This window comes from Neolamprologus brichardi, chromosome 5, assembly GCF_056152115.1.
Source record: "Neolamprologus brichardi isolate AB-2024 chromosome 5, ASM5615211v1, whole genome shotgun sequence".
Classification (NCBI taxonomy): domain Eukaryota; kingdom Metazoa; phylum Chordata; class Actinopteri; order Cichliformes; family Cichlidae; genus Neolamprologus; species Neolamprologus brichardi.
This window is the reverse complement of record NC_142108.1, coordinates 22,730,944-22,748,833: the sequence shown is the minus strand read 5'-3', so window position 1 is coordinate 22,748,833 and position 17,890 is coordinate 22,730,944. Positions and strand designations below refer to the sequence as shown.

General features: G+C 37.5%; 1 protein-coding gene across 4 annotated transcripts in view; it reads left to right on the top strand.

Moving 5' to 3' along the window:
* Nucleotides 1–14,504, top strand: part of LOC102782189 (glutamate receptor-interacting protein 2-like) — a 164,157-nt gene extending 149,653 nt beyond the window's left edge. For all 4 annotated transcript variants that reach the window (XM_006783007.2, XM_006783008.2, XM_006783009.2 and 1 more), the window contains exons 18-25: nt 966–1,105; nt 1,694–1,888; nt 2,037–2,193; nt 4,305–4,419; nt 6,460–6,673; nt 6,836–7,044; nt 8,448–8,594; nt 8,836–14,504. In XM_006783007.2, the coding sequence (XP_006783070.1) occupies nt 966–1,105; nt 1,694–1,888; nt 2,037–2,193; nt 4,305–4,419; nt 6,460–6,673; nt 6,836–7,044; nt 8,448–8,594; nt 8,836–8,994 (1,336 nt within the window). In that variant the 3' untranslated portion in view covers nt 8,995–14,504. The remainder of the gene's footprint in view (nt 1–965; nt 1,106–1,693; nt 1,889–2,036; nt 2,194–4,304; nt 4,420–6,459; nt 6,674–6,835; nt 7,045–8,447; nt 8,595–8,835) is intronic.
* The last annotated feature ends 3,386 nt before the right edge of the window (nt 14,505–17,890 follow it).

Genomic DNA, 17,890 nt, shown 5'->3' with positions numbered 1-17,890 from the left:
ATTGCTTGTTCTTATCTAAGTATAAAATGATAAAATACAGGTCAGAAAGCCTTCCTAAAATATGAATGTGGCCATGAGCAATACCACTGTGGTGCAGCCCCAGTGTCACTATCCAGTCGCCTGCCCTCTGTTAGATTATAATTGTCTCATACTGAGATTCACCAGTCAGCCTCGTATATGTCCAATTTAAAACTAATCCATTTCACACACTTTCCACAACACCACAGGCAAATAGTCACAGCCACACTAATAGCCATATGCTAACATGTCGTTAGCTTGGAATCTCTTCGCTGTGAGTGAAGACACAAAGGTTCTCCAAAGAAAACCACAGGGGGAAAAACACGCACACAAAAAAATTGTAACAACAAATCTAGTCAGACACTTAAATCATCTTCACCCAGTTGAATATGGACATGTTAAAGAAGCTAACACAGGACAAGTGTCTTGCTTCTATATTAGCAAAGCAGTTATGAGGAAAATTATAGAGATAACTGGAAAAGCAAAAATGGGTGTGTGTCCTGATAAGATTGATTTTTGTTTGTACATGCTGTCAGTTAATTTTTTTAGAAAATCAGAATTGGCAAAAATCTGTATTAGTTATAAAAAAATTGTAATTAAAAATAAACCAGTAGCAATAATATTTGTAAACACTGCAGCTGCTTTTTTGTACATTGATCTTTGATTTTGTAGGAAATTAGAAGTTTTGATATTATGTGTATTTTGCAGTATTATTTAAAAATACTAACATGGTGCACTAGAGGTCAAAATATGTTTTCACAAATAACTTTTTTGATAGATATTTAATAGTTTAATGCTATTCAGACCCCTCTAGAGTCCTTTTTTAGGCTTATTAACAATCTTCTTGTATAATGATATGTGTGAGGTTTAACATTTTTTACTTTTCCTGTGTGGGAATAATACAAATTTCTACTTCTGTACCTTTGTGTATCTCGTTACCTATGTAGGACAGGGGCTATACATGTAGGTGATCGGATCTTGGCTATCAACAGTGTCAGCCTGAAAGGGAAGCCGCTGAGCGAAGCCATCCACTTGCTGCAGATGGCTGGAGAGACGGTCACTCTCAAAATAAAAAAACAGCTTGACAGTAAGTATAAAAACTAGTAACAGTAACATGCATTTTAAATCTGTCTTTTGTGTGCAGTGTTGGCTAACGTGTTACCGTTGCCACATTACATTTTTCAGTACCGCCGTAATGTAACACGTTACTGTGCTAAATCACAGTTACAAATAAGGTGTTACTTGCATTACAAAGGTTCTTCCGTTATCTGCACACCAGGTGAATAGAACAAAAACCTTGCGTAGAATCAGATGGTTTCAGTTCCTGTGCAGAAGGTAAAAAAATAGGATAGTAATACAGCAATACAGCTTTTGCGGGGCGGAGATATGGAAACCCTGTTGTTTAAAACATGCATACAATATTTGTACTGTATAAGTGGTATGCAACAGGTTAGCTGTTTGCAGCTCACATCCTAATAGATCTGATTTAAAACCTGTTTATAGGTAAATGCAGCGAAGAGGTCAGTAGGTTAACCAGTTCAAGTTTCATTTTGTCTCTTATAAGCATTTAATGTTGAAAAATATACATGTAGTAAAAGTTTCACGTATGTATTTTACCAAGTTAATAATTAGAGTTAACCTTTAAATTAAATTGGCCTCTTTTTTTTTCTTCAAGACATAGAAGACAGGAAGACAGCAGATGTAGAGGACACAACAGAAAACGAGATCAGTGACCCTGAGGAGGACGATTTGACAGACAGCCAACAAACCAACAAGCTATCAGAGCTCTACTCCACAACAATACCCAGTGTTGACTCTGCTATGGAGTCATGGGATGGCTCAGGGCTGGATGCAGGCTATGGGAGCCAGGGTAAGCTACATTTGAGCATGTGTAGAAAGTGAAATGTCAGGATGTCTTAACCCTGTAGGAAATATGTTAATGAAAACCACTTACCAAAGAAGGAATATATTAAAAGCACTCTTTCTTGTATTTGGTCATTTGATCTGTCCTCTTGTAGGTACATACACCCATCAAGCAGCTGGTATCGCTCTACACCCGCATGAGTGGCGTAGTGCCAAGCAGCAACGAAGTACCACGCCTCCTCCTGGACGTCGGAAGAACTACCCGTTTAGTGACGGAGGCTTCAGTGAGGATGACTGGGACAAACCACCAGGGTAGGTCTGAATTTAGATTTAGTTACAAAGCTATTTGTTGTGACTGTCTTTTATTTGTGTATCATACACTTTTCTTTTGATATCACCTTTTTTATTTATAAAAATCCATATAAATGTTTTATGTTTTATAAACACACACTCACTTTTGTGAGTGTGTGTTTTTTATCCCTCAGCAGTAAAAAGAAATGATGGGGTGACCTTGACCTCAAGGTCAAGGTGATCTGACCTTGACCTCAAGGTTTTCTCAAAAAATATGATATATACCATGGGTGCATCTACTAGGAGGCTGAGGGGTAGCACAGGTAGCCACCAGTACTTTTATTTGTATCTATTTATAGTATTTCTAATAAAAATAATAGTTTAGAAAAACAAAACAAACATGAATAATATGTTTTTATTAATCTGTTGATGAGCTTCCCGATGAGCACAACGCAGCCATCATAGAGGTTGCTTTAACTGTTAAGTGATATTTTAATTAATGCTGCTTAATGCACTTTTTTTGTTACTTTTACACTTCAAAGCAAACAATAGTGTGCTAGTGTTGGTGATGTAGTTTATAGTCTGTTAATCATTAGTTACAGGTAGCTGTAAAGTTTTACATTTCATTTATATTTGTTAATGTTAAAATGTTTCGTTTACATTTAACCCTGCTTTATTTTAGAGTGAAATTAATTCTAAGTAAATGAAATACATTGTAAATGTTGGGTTTTTTTTATTCATCTGTACAAAGAGCCACAATTTCAGAACTTAGGGGCTTATTTAATAGGTTAGTTATCTGTTTAAGTGTATATTACATTATCAAAGGTTTAAATTAAGGGTTGTTTACCTTGGACTGCTCAATGGTGACATAGATAATAGTTTCTATGGTTCATCAACACTATCTTTTGTCCTGTCTTCCTCTTCTCATACCCAACCGATTATGACAGATGGCTGTGCTTCCCTGGTTCTGCCAGAGGTTTTTTCCTCCCAGTGATGCCAAGTGCTTGCTCATAGGGATAATCAGATTACTCGGGTTTTCTTTGTTTCATTGTAGGGTTTTTACCTGACAATATAAAGCTCCTTGGAGTGATTGGTTTTGTGATGTCAGTTCTATATTAATTATTATATTGTGGAATGAATAGGCATCGCAGCTCAGACAGGCTCCTTCACCTTTAGTCCCTGGCCTTTGACACAGTGTGAAATTGACTGTGATTTCTATCTACTTTTTATATACTCTAAAGCTGTTTTGTTTTCTGTATCTTTTACCCTTTGGCCCGTGTTTGTCTTTTATGTTTGGTGTTATTGAACAGCAATTTGGTCAGCCCTGCTGATGTTTCTAAAGCTGTTTTATGAATAAAGTGCTATGGTATGGTGTGGAATGGTATGATATATTTCACCACTATAGATCTTCAAAATGCATGAGCTTATTTTCTGCAAGAAAGGATTTTATCTTTAACACTGTTTCACTGTGCCAGTATCATCACCAAGAGCTCATGGCGAAGGGTACACCTCATTGCAGAGATTGAGTCATGAAGTCAGTGCTACTGTGAATATGTTGTACCTGTGTCTTTGTGTATCTCTGTGTAAAGCTGTGATGAGTCAGAAGGCTAAGGCTAGTCAGCATGTTAAAGTTACATAACACTTCTGAGGGTGTACAGCGAGAGAAAGGGATTTTCGAGGAAAAAAACAAAAATCAGTAAAACAATGAAAGTGAATTAATCGTGTTATTTGGGGACATTCTGGGTTAAAGGATTACTTTTGTTCGGTTTAACCATGACAGATACAGACAGTGTGTGTACAGATTCTGTGTCCTTAATGCCTTTTTGTAAGTGAAAGTTCCAGTGCTAAATCAGGCACACTGCATGTCATGTAGCCAACTATTCTCTGCACTTTAGATAAATAAATATTATAATTATAATAATTATAATTATAATAATAAAATATTTAAGAGAAAAATAAATTTTGCACAATACACAAAGTGTGATCAAAAGGCAGTTCCATGAAGGTAAAGCTTAAATATGTTTGTCTTGCTTTGCATGGTTTTCCCCTTTTGTAGTACTCAGCAACAGAGAAAATCCAGCGAAATGGGTGTGGAAACTTGTTTTATTCGTGTGTCTGTTTTTGTGTGGCAGATTTATTGGCCAGCAACCGGATGGCATTCTATTGGATCCAGAAGATAGTTTCTGGTGTCAAGCTCTGGAGGACCTGGAGACCTGTGGCCAGTCAGAACTACTAAGAGAAATAGAGGTTAGTTAGTATTTTTCACAACTGTTTGACTTCAAGTGTAAAATTGGCATCAAAGATGAATACTGGACTTAATCAGCATACAGTGCTCACCGAAGTGGATTTGCACTTGAGTCAAAGGGTTTTAACAACAGTTTTGTCGTAGGTTTTTATGAACCCTCATATTTTAATGGTTGTAAACATCATGTTTAATCTGCGGTTTATTTTAATGTACAGCGTGTTTAGTATGTTTGCATTCTTTTATTTGCCTGATGCTGTAGAACATGGATATCTGCTCACACAGTATCTGTATATACACTTCATAGCTAATTTGTCTTTTATACTGAAGAGCAGCATGTAAAGACTAAAGCAAGGCTTTAGTGGATATGATTGCAGGCATTTTAGTTCTGCTACGTATAACCCCTCAACATAGCATTATAAATCCACCTTTATGTACACTCATTGATGTAATAGCAAATCAAATCAAATCACTTTTATCGTCACATGACTTATACAGGTACACTGGTACAGCACATGCGAGTCCTTGAACTTGCAAATTCTTGTGTGCAAGCTTCACAAGCAACAGAGGTGTGCGAAATACAATAACATAAGAACAGGCACAATATAAGAACTGGAATCTGAGAATTATAAGAATAAATATATGTACAAATATAAGAATGTATGCGCATTACTGAATATGATACTAAATATGCATATATACATATCTGTGTGTGTCTGTGTGTGTGTATACATATGTATAAAATTATCCATCCATCAATTCGCTTCCGCTTATCCTTTTAAAGGGTCGCGGGGGGCGCTGGAGCCTATCCCAGCTGTCATAGGGCGAGAGGTGGGGTACACAGGGCTAATACACAGAGACAGACAACCATTCGCGCTCACATTCACACGCACCTATGTAGCAATTTGGATTAATCAATTAACCTATCCCCACAAAATTGCATGTCTTTGGACAGTGGGAGGAAGCTGGAGTACCCGGAAGTAACCCACGCAAACACGGGGAGAACATGCAAACTCCACACAGAAAGACCCCGGCCTGATGGTGGAATTGAAATCAGGACCACCTTGCTGTGCGGCAACAGTGCTAACCACCGTGCCACCGTGCTGCCATGTATAAAATGGCAATGGTATTTAATGTATAAAATGAAATAAGATCAAATATACAGAGGTCAGCAGTTGGATATTGTGCAAAACAAGTGGCATTTATGCACAATATGGAGTGCATAATGTTGAAGTTCCGGTAAGTGAAGGTGAGGTGTCTATGAAGTGTTCAGCAGTCTGATGGCCTGATGGAAAAAGCTGTCTCTCAATCTGCTGGTTCGGGACCGGATACTGCAGTATCTCCTGCCTGATGGAAGTAGTCCGATCAGTTTATGGCTTGGGTGGCTGGATTTTTTGATGATCTTCCCGACTTTCCTCAGGCACTGCTTCCTGCAGATGTCCTGGAGGGAGGGAAGCTCAGCTCCAATTATCCTTATGGCACACTGCACCACTCTCCGGAGAGCTTTTATTTGTACTAACCATGTGAGATCCTCCACCAGATGTACACCTAGGAAACGGAAGCTGCTCACTCACTCCACAGCAGCTCCGTTGATGGTGATGGGGGTGTGTGCTTCTCTGCACCTCCTGAAGTCCACTATCAACTCCTTTGTCTTTGCAACGTTGAGGGTGAGATGGTTGTCTCGGCACCAGTGGGTCAGGGCGCTGACCTTCTCCCTGTAAGCCGTCTCATCACCTTTGGTGATAAGACCCACCACTGTAGTGTCGTCCGCATACTTCAAAATGATGTTGGAGTTGCTAGTGGCCGTGCAGTCGTAGGTGTAGAGTGAGTACAGGAGAGGCCTCAGTACACACCCCTGTGGAGCACCAGTGTTCATTATGACGGAGGATGAGGTGATGCTGCCCAGTCTGACCAATAATATTTAAACCAGTAACAAATTGTGCTGAACGTATGAATGTTTGTCAAACAATCACATTGGCAAGCACTCAATGTCTCCAAATGGTTGGTTACAAGGCGGTAACTCAACTTGCTTCAATTTGTTGCAGGCATCCATCATGACAGGCACAGCCATTAGTCTTGGTGTAGATGGTGTCAACAAGCCTCCATCTGAGCCCATACTGACCCACAGCAGGATGAGCCCATTGCGGCGGAATTCTCTCCTGCATCAAGCCAACTTGCACCACCAGGGAACACACCTCCATCAGGGTGCCCATCTTCACGAGGAAGCCCACCTTCATGAAGAGGCTCAACTTCACCAAGGTTAGTCACTGATATGACAGAACCAAGGGTGGTTGTTTCCAAATTTTAAACAGAAAAATATAGTAAAGTATCATTTTACATATCATTTTATACCATGCATAGAAGGATTACTTGTTAAACAGTTGGTGGAAAACACTTACTTGCAATATGTTTGCCACTCAGACCCCCATCTGCACGAGGAGGCCCATTTCAACCAGGAATTGCACCTACAACAAGGGGTCCACATTCACCAAGATATCCAATCCCCTCTCCTGCACCACGAGCCCAAGTCAAAGGCCTCACTGAGAGTATCAGAGAGGACATGGGAGTCCCGTCGGATCAAAGAAGAGATGCAGGGTATTCTGTCACCAACACCACTAGAGCTTCACAAAGTGAGTTCAGAGAGAACTGGGCAAAATATGTTTTTTGATGTGGGTTAGGATGAAATATTGAGAATATTAGGTAAACTTGCAGTAGATAATTAGAATTCAACCAAAAATATCAATGTAACCATTCAAGCTGACATTGCTGTTAAAGTTTGTAAGCATTGGTATCTGCTCCAAACTTTAAAGTACACATTTTGACTTGACATGTCAAACACTGTCATTACTAATAACTTTAATAATATCCCCCTTCTAGCTAGCATGCATAGTGAGTTCTAGTTTACTCTTATGAGGTTTGAAATGTTCTTTTTTACAGTGCAGAGTATTATGTAATACAGTATAAATACCCAGCCTCCCTGGGCAACTGTTATGCAAGTGACTGCATGTAGTTCAGCCTTCCATTAATTTACAGTCACAATTTGAGGAGACGAGGGCCGAGTGAAACATGTACAGCTCAGAGCCAGAATGAGAAATACATGTTTTATCCATAGAGAGAAAATACATCACAGTGAACAACTGTTACAGCCTTAAGTCGTGCCTCGTTAATCGATCATACAACATTTCAGATGAATGTCATAATGCTGCTGCCTTTTTGGTTTTTTTTGGTACCAAAAGGTACAGCAAACAATCTGGATTGCATTACCAATAATAAAGACCTTATCTTACAGTTGTCCATTATATTATATGGCTTTGTCCATTTATTCGGCTTTTGGTTCCTGCTTTGTGGCACATGGCAGTTCACTGAAGAAAGACGTCTATTATCAGCACAATTGTCATTATTGTTTTTCCATTTATTCTTTAGGACCTTGCATTACAAATAAACTTTCAGCTGAGAATACACACCCAGAAAGCAATCAGGTTAAAATTTTTACATGGTAAAATATTTATTTGGATCAGTTTACAAAATAGTTTATTCCACCCTAAAGTAAGCTGAAATGTCAGTTTGTGTGCATTTATTCTGGCCGTCCTGTTTAATGAGCATGTTTATTCTGCTTGGGATCTTAAACCAGTTAGAATTGGATCTGGATATCAGGCTAAAAATCTGTTTATTTTAGCATCTGATGTTGGTTTGGTTTTAATCTGCATACAAAACTTTTAATTTAGACAAATTTTTGTACTTTGATTAAATAAATTTGAATATGTTAATTTATCAGTGACATTTCTTTGTCTGAATTTCATGTGTTGCGCAGCTTTCTTTATGTTTGTGTGCAGTTATCATGGTTACAAGTGTTATTCCCATCTACAGAGAAACTTATTGTTCCTGCAGTGACACAACAGATATTTTGAGACAGTTTCATCAGACGGGTTGACATGTGAATAGTCTTTTTGTTCTGTTGTCTTGATTAGGAGCACAAGATACTAGCAAATTACATTTTATTACTCAACCTCACATCCTTGTGTTCTGTCACTAGGTAACAGTGATAAAGGACCCAGAGAGTGATGACTTTGGCTTTAGCGTATCAGATGGTTTCTTGGAAAAAGGTGTTTATGTCAACATGATCAGACCTGATGGCCCTGCTGACAGAGCCGGGCTTAGACCCTATGACAGGATCCTGCAGGTGATGATGATGATAATAATTAGTGTACTCCCCATCATTGCATCCCTAATTCTAATATAGTTTTTTGTTGTGAAGAAAAAAAAAGCTCACTCTGTCCTCAGCATTCTTTGCATCATATTTTGTTATGCTTACATGTAGTTATCTTCACGTCCCCCTCTTTTTTGTTTGCTAAATTAAAAATGTCTACAGTTATACAAATTACCAAAGTAACCATTGGCTTAATCTTTTTGACTGTATTCAGGTGAACCATGTAAGGACGAGAGACTTTGACTGTTGTCTGGCCGTACCTCTCATCACAGAAGCAGGAGACAGACTTGAACTGGTCATCAGCCGCAACCCACTTGCCAATGATGACCCAGAGGACAATAACAACACTTTAGACCACGCACTTGATCTGTAACACAAATACATACACGTGCACAAAACATACAGAAGACATATTGTAACTGGTGATGAAGCATAAACTTATACATAGTGGAACTGGCCCAAAAACGCAGACACACACTCACTCACACACACACTCCACCGGCTTGCAGTATATCTGTTTAAATACAGAGACTCCTACTGGAACACACATCCTAACACTTGCATGCTCACACAGTCTCCCCATCCCATTTACACTGGGTTGAACTGCTTTTATACAGTACGGTCTGTATGAAAGCATCACCACAATACAGAAAAACACACCAAAAGCTCTCCCGATAACTGGCTGGACTCACAGTGTTGTTTCGATTTCAACAATGACTTACTCGGCACTTTAAATAGCCATTTTTACTCATTTTAACCTGCAATACGGGTAAGATTATTTCAGTTTTTATTGCAAGGCCATATGCTCCCATGAATCTACAGTACTTGCACCTGAGAGATCTGCCTTATACAATATTGTAAGTGATTTTACCAGAGAAAAATTCTCAGTTTCGAGTTTCCATTTGTTTCACGGAAGGTTACTAACAGAAAACGGAACAAACAGTTCATAATGGGAGTGTGTCTATAATAAATGTAGCCATTGTAGAATTTCATAATGCTGCTAAGATTCTGCTCAAACACTGCTGCTCACTTGACATTACCAAGAAAAAAACAAAATTCTGGAGTGATCAAGTATAGCTCTTTTTTTCAAGGCAGACTTCTCTATTGGATCTTACTGCACATTATATTGTCACTTTGGTGACATCACAACGTTGATTTATGAAGATGTCATTAGTGATGCCATCACAACTGCCAAACTGTTATTTTGTTTCATGCTATCATAAAATGAAAGTGAAAGGAGGGAAGGGTGTAATTTCTGCTCCCAATGAAAAATGGTGTCTTAAGTGGAATTGACCAATCACGGCTTTTGCTACACCATAAATGAGCAGATGACATGTGGCTGTGCCCCAGAACAAACTGTACTGCCAAACGAAGAACATCTACCTGCATTTGAAATGTGCCAAATGTCATGACATTATCCACTATATCAATAGCTGTCTGAGATCACTGGGTTCACCTCATCATATTTCATTGCAAGACTACAATGTCAAGCAACAGTAGCATTTCAAATTCATTTCAAATCGCTAAATTATTAGATTTGAGGTTCAGAGTGATTTAATGTAACATTATTGAAGAGTCTCATTGTCATGGATCATTTATGCTGTTGTATAGATGTTAAGGTAGTGGGAACAACAAGCAACAAGTCATAAAGAAGTAACATTCTCTTTGTTGTGGCTTTTAATTTAACAGCCTTTTAAACTAGGACACACAGTTCATTCAAGTAATAGCTATAGAACACTACTGCTGTTTGGATTTATTGGTAACACTCACCCTTTTGCACAAAGATTATGAACAAAGTCAATAGCATCATCTGCTATCAGACCTACTACACTAGGTTGCTGGTGAAGCCAGACTATGGACAAATTTCCGACACACACATTTCTTACACAAAAGGCTCTGATAACAAAGGAAATGAAACCGTGGTGTGTGTGTGTTATGCATTTATTATCAAGCCATTTTGTTGTGTCTTTCATGGATGTCTGTTTATGATGTGTAATTTGTATGTGAGTGTATCAGCAGGTTCTATTCTAAGGTGCAATTGGAAATTTCCAGAGTTCGGCCTGAGTTAAACTGAGCCACTATCCTTTAATGGTCAGCACCCTTTGAAGCACTGTGAGCATTCCTGACTACTTGTGTGTGCTCATTTGCAATTTCACCGTGGATCCAAGATTGAACTGAGAACAAACATTAGTTTGAACAGAGTTTGTGCCAAATGTTTTGTCAAGGATTGAGAGCTGGTTTTCCCACTATTAACCTTCACCACAACATTAAGTGTTGTGGTTTCCTTGACTGACAGCTCATTAGTGCAAGATTCTAATCAGTTCACATAATGCTGACTATTGGGAAAATAGTAAACTATTCTCTTCTTCCTAAAGCCTCCCCTGCTAATATTTATTAGCAACCTTGTCACATCTTACAGATCCCTTCTTGAACTAAACCTGATCTTAGTTGTGCGATAGTTTTAAAGCCCTAAGTATATTTCTACTTCTATTGCTAAGGGAATGTTAATTTCTAATTCAAGAGACAGCCAACTACAACCTTACACTTGCAATGTGGTTAGACACACAATCTGTATTTTTACACCAATGATGCCTCATTAGTGAATGAGGCTACAGTGTCCAAGGCCAAAGGCAGTACATCAGGTCAGAAGCACAACAAGTAGCATTTTATTTTAAGTTTGGAGTGGTGCCCCATGAATATTTAACACAGCTAGTCCTAGCTGTAGCATCATCTTGTACAGCTGCAATTTATTTATCTATTTGATTTATTCTTCTTTGTGTCAACATAAGCTGTCACTCATCAGCCATCATACTAACCTGTTTTAGGTTTGACTTTCCCTAAAACTAAATTTCAGGGTGGTTGATTTTATAATCAAGGGCACTGTGCATCCGACTAACAATAGTCAGAATGCTCAAAGTAGCTGGAGCACTGAAATATCCTTCACACAGAAACTTTAGAACTTACAAGTCTTCAAGTTTCAAGTTTTGCAACCCCAGACATTAATTCCATTTCCTTCAGACCCCTGATTTCTCATGATTTTTTCTTATTCCTGCCAAAAATGTATTTGCTCTAATTATCTTTGGATTAACTGAAATTGGGCTGGCTCTTGTTCCCTCCTACTGATCTTGGCAGTTTATGAATGTGCTGTGCAAAAGTAGGTGCTTAAATTCTACAAAGTAGCAGTTAACTTAAATAAATTGCAGTAAACAGAATAAAACTAAAAACAGCACCAATCTTTTACACTTTAAGCTAACTGGCATCATCCAAATATTTCTAAGAACTTACCACAGTTCACTTCTTTGTCTTCTTTAATCCTATTGATAGACATGATGAAGCCATACAATTTCAAAGAAACTGCTCATCTATGTATGGGTTGCTGTTAGTTAACATTTAAATACTTATTGCAGTATTTTATAAATGCGCAAGTTGCAAGATAAAGGTTTTGTCCTTTTTGAGGAAAAAAATAAATCTAAACATCCTTTGCACACTTGTGTGTGTACACATATTAGCATGAATTATGGTGAACAAAAATATATGGAGTATATGATGGATACATTGTCAGTATAAGGATATTATTATGAGTGAGTAATAGAACAGCATTTGTTCTCGACAAGACTGACAAAAAAAACCTAAACTTTGAGAGTCAAAACCCCTGTTCCTACCATTTTCTTATGTTGTTATGTAACAGAATTCAGCGGCACCCTATAAGAATTTCCATGTCTGTATGGGTGTGAATAACAAAACATATGTGAATATGACTACAGAAGAGTTCTATTTGTCAACGTTTCTCTGTCTAATACATGTATGTGCAAAAAATGTCCACTACTTCTGGGCATACACTGTTTCAGAGGTGTGTGTGTGTTTGTGTGTATGTGTCTGTGTGTGTGTGTGTGTGTAAATTAATTTGTGTACATTTCATTGTACAGTAGTGAGGTTTTAAAGGATTGTGGGCCTTTATATTTTTATTTCCAAAAACCGGAAAAGGCTTAAAATAGTGTAAACACACACACATACAAAAAAGGGACATTTACTTCTCTCCAAGCACTTACTGCTGAATATAAAGCACACTGTTGAATACCATGCACTGTAAGTATTTTCATGTACAATGGAACAAACTTTTGTAAAGCAACAAAAAAAATGAAAATGCTGAGAAAAGCCTTCTGAATTGTTTTTTTGTTTGTTTGTTTGTGTTTTTTCTTTTATGTATGTATGTGGCCATGTATACTCCCTATGCATTTTTGGGTCAAATGTCAGTTTAAAGCCCAATCCAGAACTATAACAACTGTTACGCGCGGATAAGTTTATAATACAAAAAATGTTATTTAATTCCCTGTGCTTTTTCGATTTTGGGGAAAATAAAAATGTTCATGTGAAGATTTAATGGTAATGTACCACATTTTATTAGACTAGCTTGTTGGCATTACTCCCCTGAACCCATTAAATGATTTCAGTACATTAGATAAGTTATTACATAATCCACCATATATTACATCATCAGCTAAAGTAAAGCCCTTTCACATGCCCACGCCTGCTCGGTCACTCACAAATATACCATGTAAACATGGTTAATCTTGTCGTACAGCTTAAATAAAGGGCGATTCTGACCAGAGGATGCTAGTTCATAGCTATTGAGCAGTAAGGAAAGCCAAACTAGGTAAATGTTACTGGGTAATTACTTTATGCTTCTATAAAAAGTTCCTGTAGGGGAGAGAGCACATGTTGCTTTTTCTACCGCACGAGTTGTCAATGTGCAACGCAAGCCAGTCATGTACTCATGATTTTGGTTGGGAGACTACAGTCAAATATTTGTGTTACATTACACCTTTCTATTAGCCGTGTCTGTAGCCAGGACAATCTTTTGGCTCTTTATTTTTATTTTTGGTGTGCATTTTGTTTTGTTTTTTAACATGCAGTGTCTAAATTGGACAGCCTCAGCTGCAGCAAACTGTGGGTAGCAAAACATTCAATGGCTGCAAGGAAACTACATTATCTTGTCACCTCTTGTCAACTCAACAAATCAGAAAATTACCAGTAACAGATAAATAATGTTAGCTGAACACTAGCAAGTTGTTACAACTAGCAAACTATAGCACCTACCAATCTGACCATTAGTTATACATAAATAACAAATACAATCGTGACAGCAAAACTACCCAAACCAGTGTATTAGCTATTTATAGCCATTTTATTTACAACTTGCCACAATAAGTGAGCAGCAACAAACCTACTTATACTAACCAGCTATAAGTAGGCTTGTTGCTGAGAACTATACAATGAGTCAATAAGATATCTTGTTAGCTTACTGGCCTGTTTAATGACAGTTGTTGATGAGCTAACTTAAATTTCTTCTCCGATATCTAGCCAGTTAACCTATTTAGCTCAATGATAAACACAAACACTGACTTCTTCGTTGCAGTCAGCTTAATTATGACTTGAAACTGAGAAAATGATGTCATGCTGCACATTTCAAAAGTAGGAAATGTCAGTGTCTCCAGTCTTTGTTCCTATTATTTTTTTTATTAATGGGTTTATTTTTTATTATGTTTCATGCTTTATTTTTTAAAGATATTTTGATTTGTTTTTTTGCCTAATATGTGTTTGGATGTCAAAGTTGCTACGGTTCTGGACTGGGCTATTAATAATGTACGCATTGATATTGTGTATTTTTTTTCCAAACTGTGTAAAGTTATATTCTATGTAATATAGTATTTTTCTATGACAGTATGTTCTTCCAAAACATAGGAAGAAAATACAAAATGAAAAATAAAATGTATAACTTTGTTGTTGTCATTTTGATTTGTTTGTTTGTTTGTTTGTTTGTTTCATTTTCTAAGAAACAAAGAGTGTACTGCTATACTTCTCTTTTTGAGAAAAGAAAAGATTGCAAAGAAAAAAAAATAAAATGTCTAATTTTATGTTGGATGTGTGGATTGTCTTTATTTTGGTAAATCTTTGTGACCAATGGAAAACAATGGACATTCATGCACATAAGAGATTATCTTTGGCCAGGATAAGCTCCTTAAATCAAACCTTTATATGCAAAAATTTTCTATCCAGGGAATTTGAACAAGACCTCATTTTACAACTAAAGAGATCAGATTTAATTCTGGTTCTTCACCCCAAAGCAAACTTGCAGTGGAGGTAATGCTTCCTAGAGAAGCACAAAATGGAGCAGAGTAATCACATTTCTACCACCTACACTGGGGGTGCTCAGGCTGGGGACTCTGTCGTCCTACTGGGAGACAGAAATTTGAAATAAATTTGCAAGCATTTCAAGCATAAGTGTTTCACTTCACATCTTTATGGGGGTATTGTGTGTAGAATCTTGAGGTGAAAAATTAATTTAATCCACAATGTAATAAGGCTGTAACATGACAAAATGTGAAATAAGTAAACGTCCCCCAATGTGAAACTGGACAGCCTTTCATGATACTCTATGTTTTACTGTTTTTCTGAGCATATAATCTTGTGTTATTAGATTCCTTATCTAAGAGATTGAATTAATGGTTATACTGCCCAAAAGAATGGACTTGATCCTGGAGGTAGACCACCCTATACGATTTATATGCCTTCATCAGTTCGATTACAGGTAATTCATTGGGCTCACACTACTAAGTTCACTTGTTATCCCAGGTGTAACCACACAATTACTTTCCTCTGAACATTTTTTTAGTGGACAGGCCTAGTCAGGGATGTGTAACAACATGTGTCTGTCCCTACTCTGTGCTTAAAACACAGACTTTCCGTTCTCTATCAGCTCATTTACATAGATCCTTAGCTGTACATCCATGATCTCAAATTGTATTGGATTTTTATCACCTATCTGTAACCATAAACAGGTAACACAACCATCCCAACTTTAATCAATTGTTTTTCCAGGGCTTTTCATTTTATAGCCCTGCCCATGCTGCCTTCAGCCTTGTGCTCAGTCTCCATGGCATTCCACTGGACGTTGTCTGACCAGGGTACACAATTCACCTCAATTCACCTCCAGCTTCTACTTCTCTTCTATCTCCAGACTTAAACAAAAACTGAAAGGACCAATTAGGAGTTGGAGGCAACCCACAATATACTGTTTCATCTAATTAAACAACCTGGAGCTCAAAACTGTCTTGGGTGGAATACACCCATAATTCCATGATCTTCATGGCACCTATCATTAATCCTATGATTGTACATCTAAGACATCCCAGAAACCCGATGATTAAAAACTCATTTGATGTTTCCCAGCTAGAAATTTTTTGTTCCAGTCCTGTGGGAGACCCTTCCTGTTTCCTCTGTGTTTTTAACTGTTTTTGAATCTGTTTTGTCCTGAACTTACGTCACTCTCTTAGATGCTTTTTGCCATTAGTTTCTAAAAGAGACATTGGTGATGAGACAGCTGTGGAGCTTAGTGTTTGAAGAAATCACCTGCCTGGCCCTGTCACTGACCCCACTCTAGAATCTCACAGTTTCAAATTGTAAAACTTTTTGATTTCAATATACCTTTTCAGCTTTTAGTACTGTCTCCAGCGCCTCGATCCTGGTTTGGTTCCTTGAGACATGCATATGGATTTTTTGAAAGGCTTGTTTCTGTTTTTAGCAAAAAGACATGTATTAGAACCAGTTTATGTCTGTACTTCTATTTTGAAAACTCTGTACATTTTTACTCTAACAAACAACATGAGTATTTTTGCACATGCAAGAGTGTTTTCTACTGTACATTTTGCTTTTGCTGACGGAATTATTCCCATGAGTCTACTGTTATGTAACAGATCTAACACACAACATGCACAAAAAGTGTTAGCATACACACAGTCAGGCACACACATTATTGCTTACATAGTAAGCAATAACATATGGGTAGAACTTTAGTGCCCAGTGCACACTTTGTTATATCCACATGTGCTTAAACATTCAAAAGCAGTGGTGGAAAATAGCTTAAAGCTGAGGACATAAAACATATAAGGAGTAAGCAAACGACGTGTGATGACTGAAGTTCCATATCTGTAAGTTTTGTATTACAGTGAAAAAACAATATTGGAGTAGTTTTCCTCCAGCATGCAGGTCACAAATCTTGATTATACAAAGATAGGCTATGGAAAAGTACATAAGATGTGCCCTTGTCCCTTTCAAGTGACCACAACATCCTGGGATCAAAACTGTCCTCATTTGATTTTTTTTCTCATCCCTCAGAGCCCTTCCATTTCCTGTTCCCTTCTATTTTTGTTAGCAGAACAAAAGGCAAAAGTAACATGAAACACTAATCAAAAAAACACATTTGTTTTTGCTTTGTGTCAATGCCAAAAAACTGCCTTGAAGATAAAACTGAAAAAAAAAGAGAAAAAAAAGATTCTCAACAGAAAAGTCTATTCTTGGAAAAGGCCAGACAGGGAATGGAAATAACAGCTCTGTGTTTCTTTGTCTGAAGTGCCAATTATTTAAAGCTCAGCAACAAAACAAAAGCATTAACATTAATGTCGCTGTACAGCAGTTTCATGCCACCAACATCTTCTATGTTTTTGTTGAGTCATATGAGAGCAATAACCATAATCGGCATGGATATATCTCCATGATACATTCCTGGTCAAAATTATCACTAAATGTAAAATGAGGAAGGATCCATGACTGTTCCTGATTCAAACAGTGCCTGAAAGAGCTTTCTGTGTTTTCTGATTGCTGAAGCTTAAATGGGATACACAAACCAGTATTTTATAAAGCTTTTATGTAAATATTTTCATGGGAATAGTTAGTTGATTAAATAAAAAAAGGCCCATTTAACCATAGTGATTGACGGAAAATTACAGTCTGGGAAAAATGTGTTCAGTACCCAGCTTCTATTAATCACCGGGATGTCTGAGCCTTTACCCTCTTACTGTGAAACGGATGTTTGGGTCAAAATATTCCATAAACTGAGGTTGATTCTAGCAGATTCTCAGAGCTGCTTAGTGCCATTGTTAAGAAACAAGCTTCAGTTTAGGAGGGCTTTGTTTTTGTCCCTGATGTTTTTCATTTTTCTTTTCCTTGGTTTTAGTAGTTAAGCGCTTAGATTTTTTTTTCTTTTTAGGTAAGTATAAACTGGATTAAGCATTTTCAGCAGGTTGCCTCTGTGAAGCCAACAAAAGCTTAAATATGTTTGTTATGGATGAAAATAAAGTTGCTGACACAGTCTGCCAGGTCTGCAAACGATAGGAGTATTTCCCACAAACCACTACTGTAAATACAGGGTGGGCCATTTATATGGATACACCGTAATAAAATGGGAATGGTTGGTGATATTAAAGTCCTGT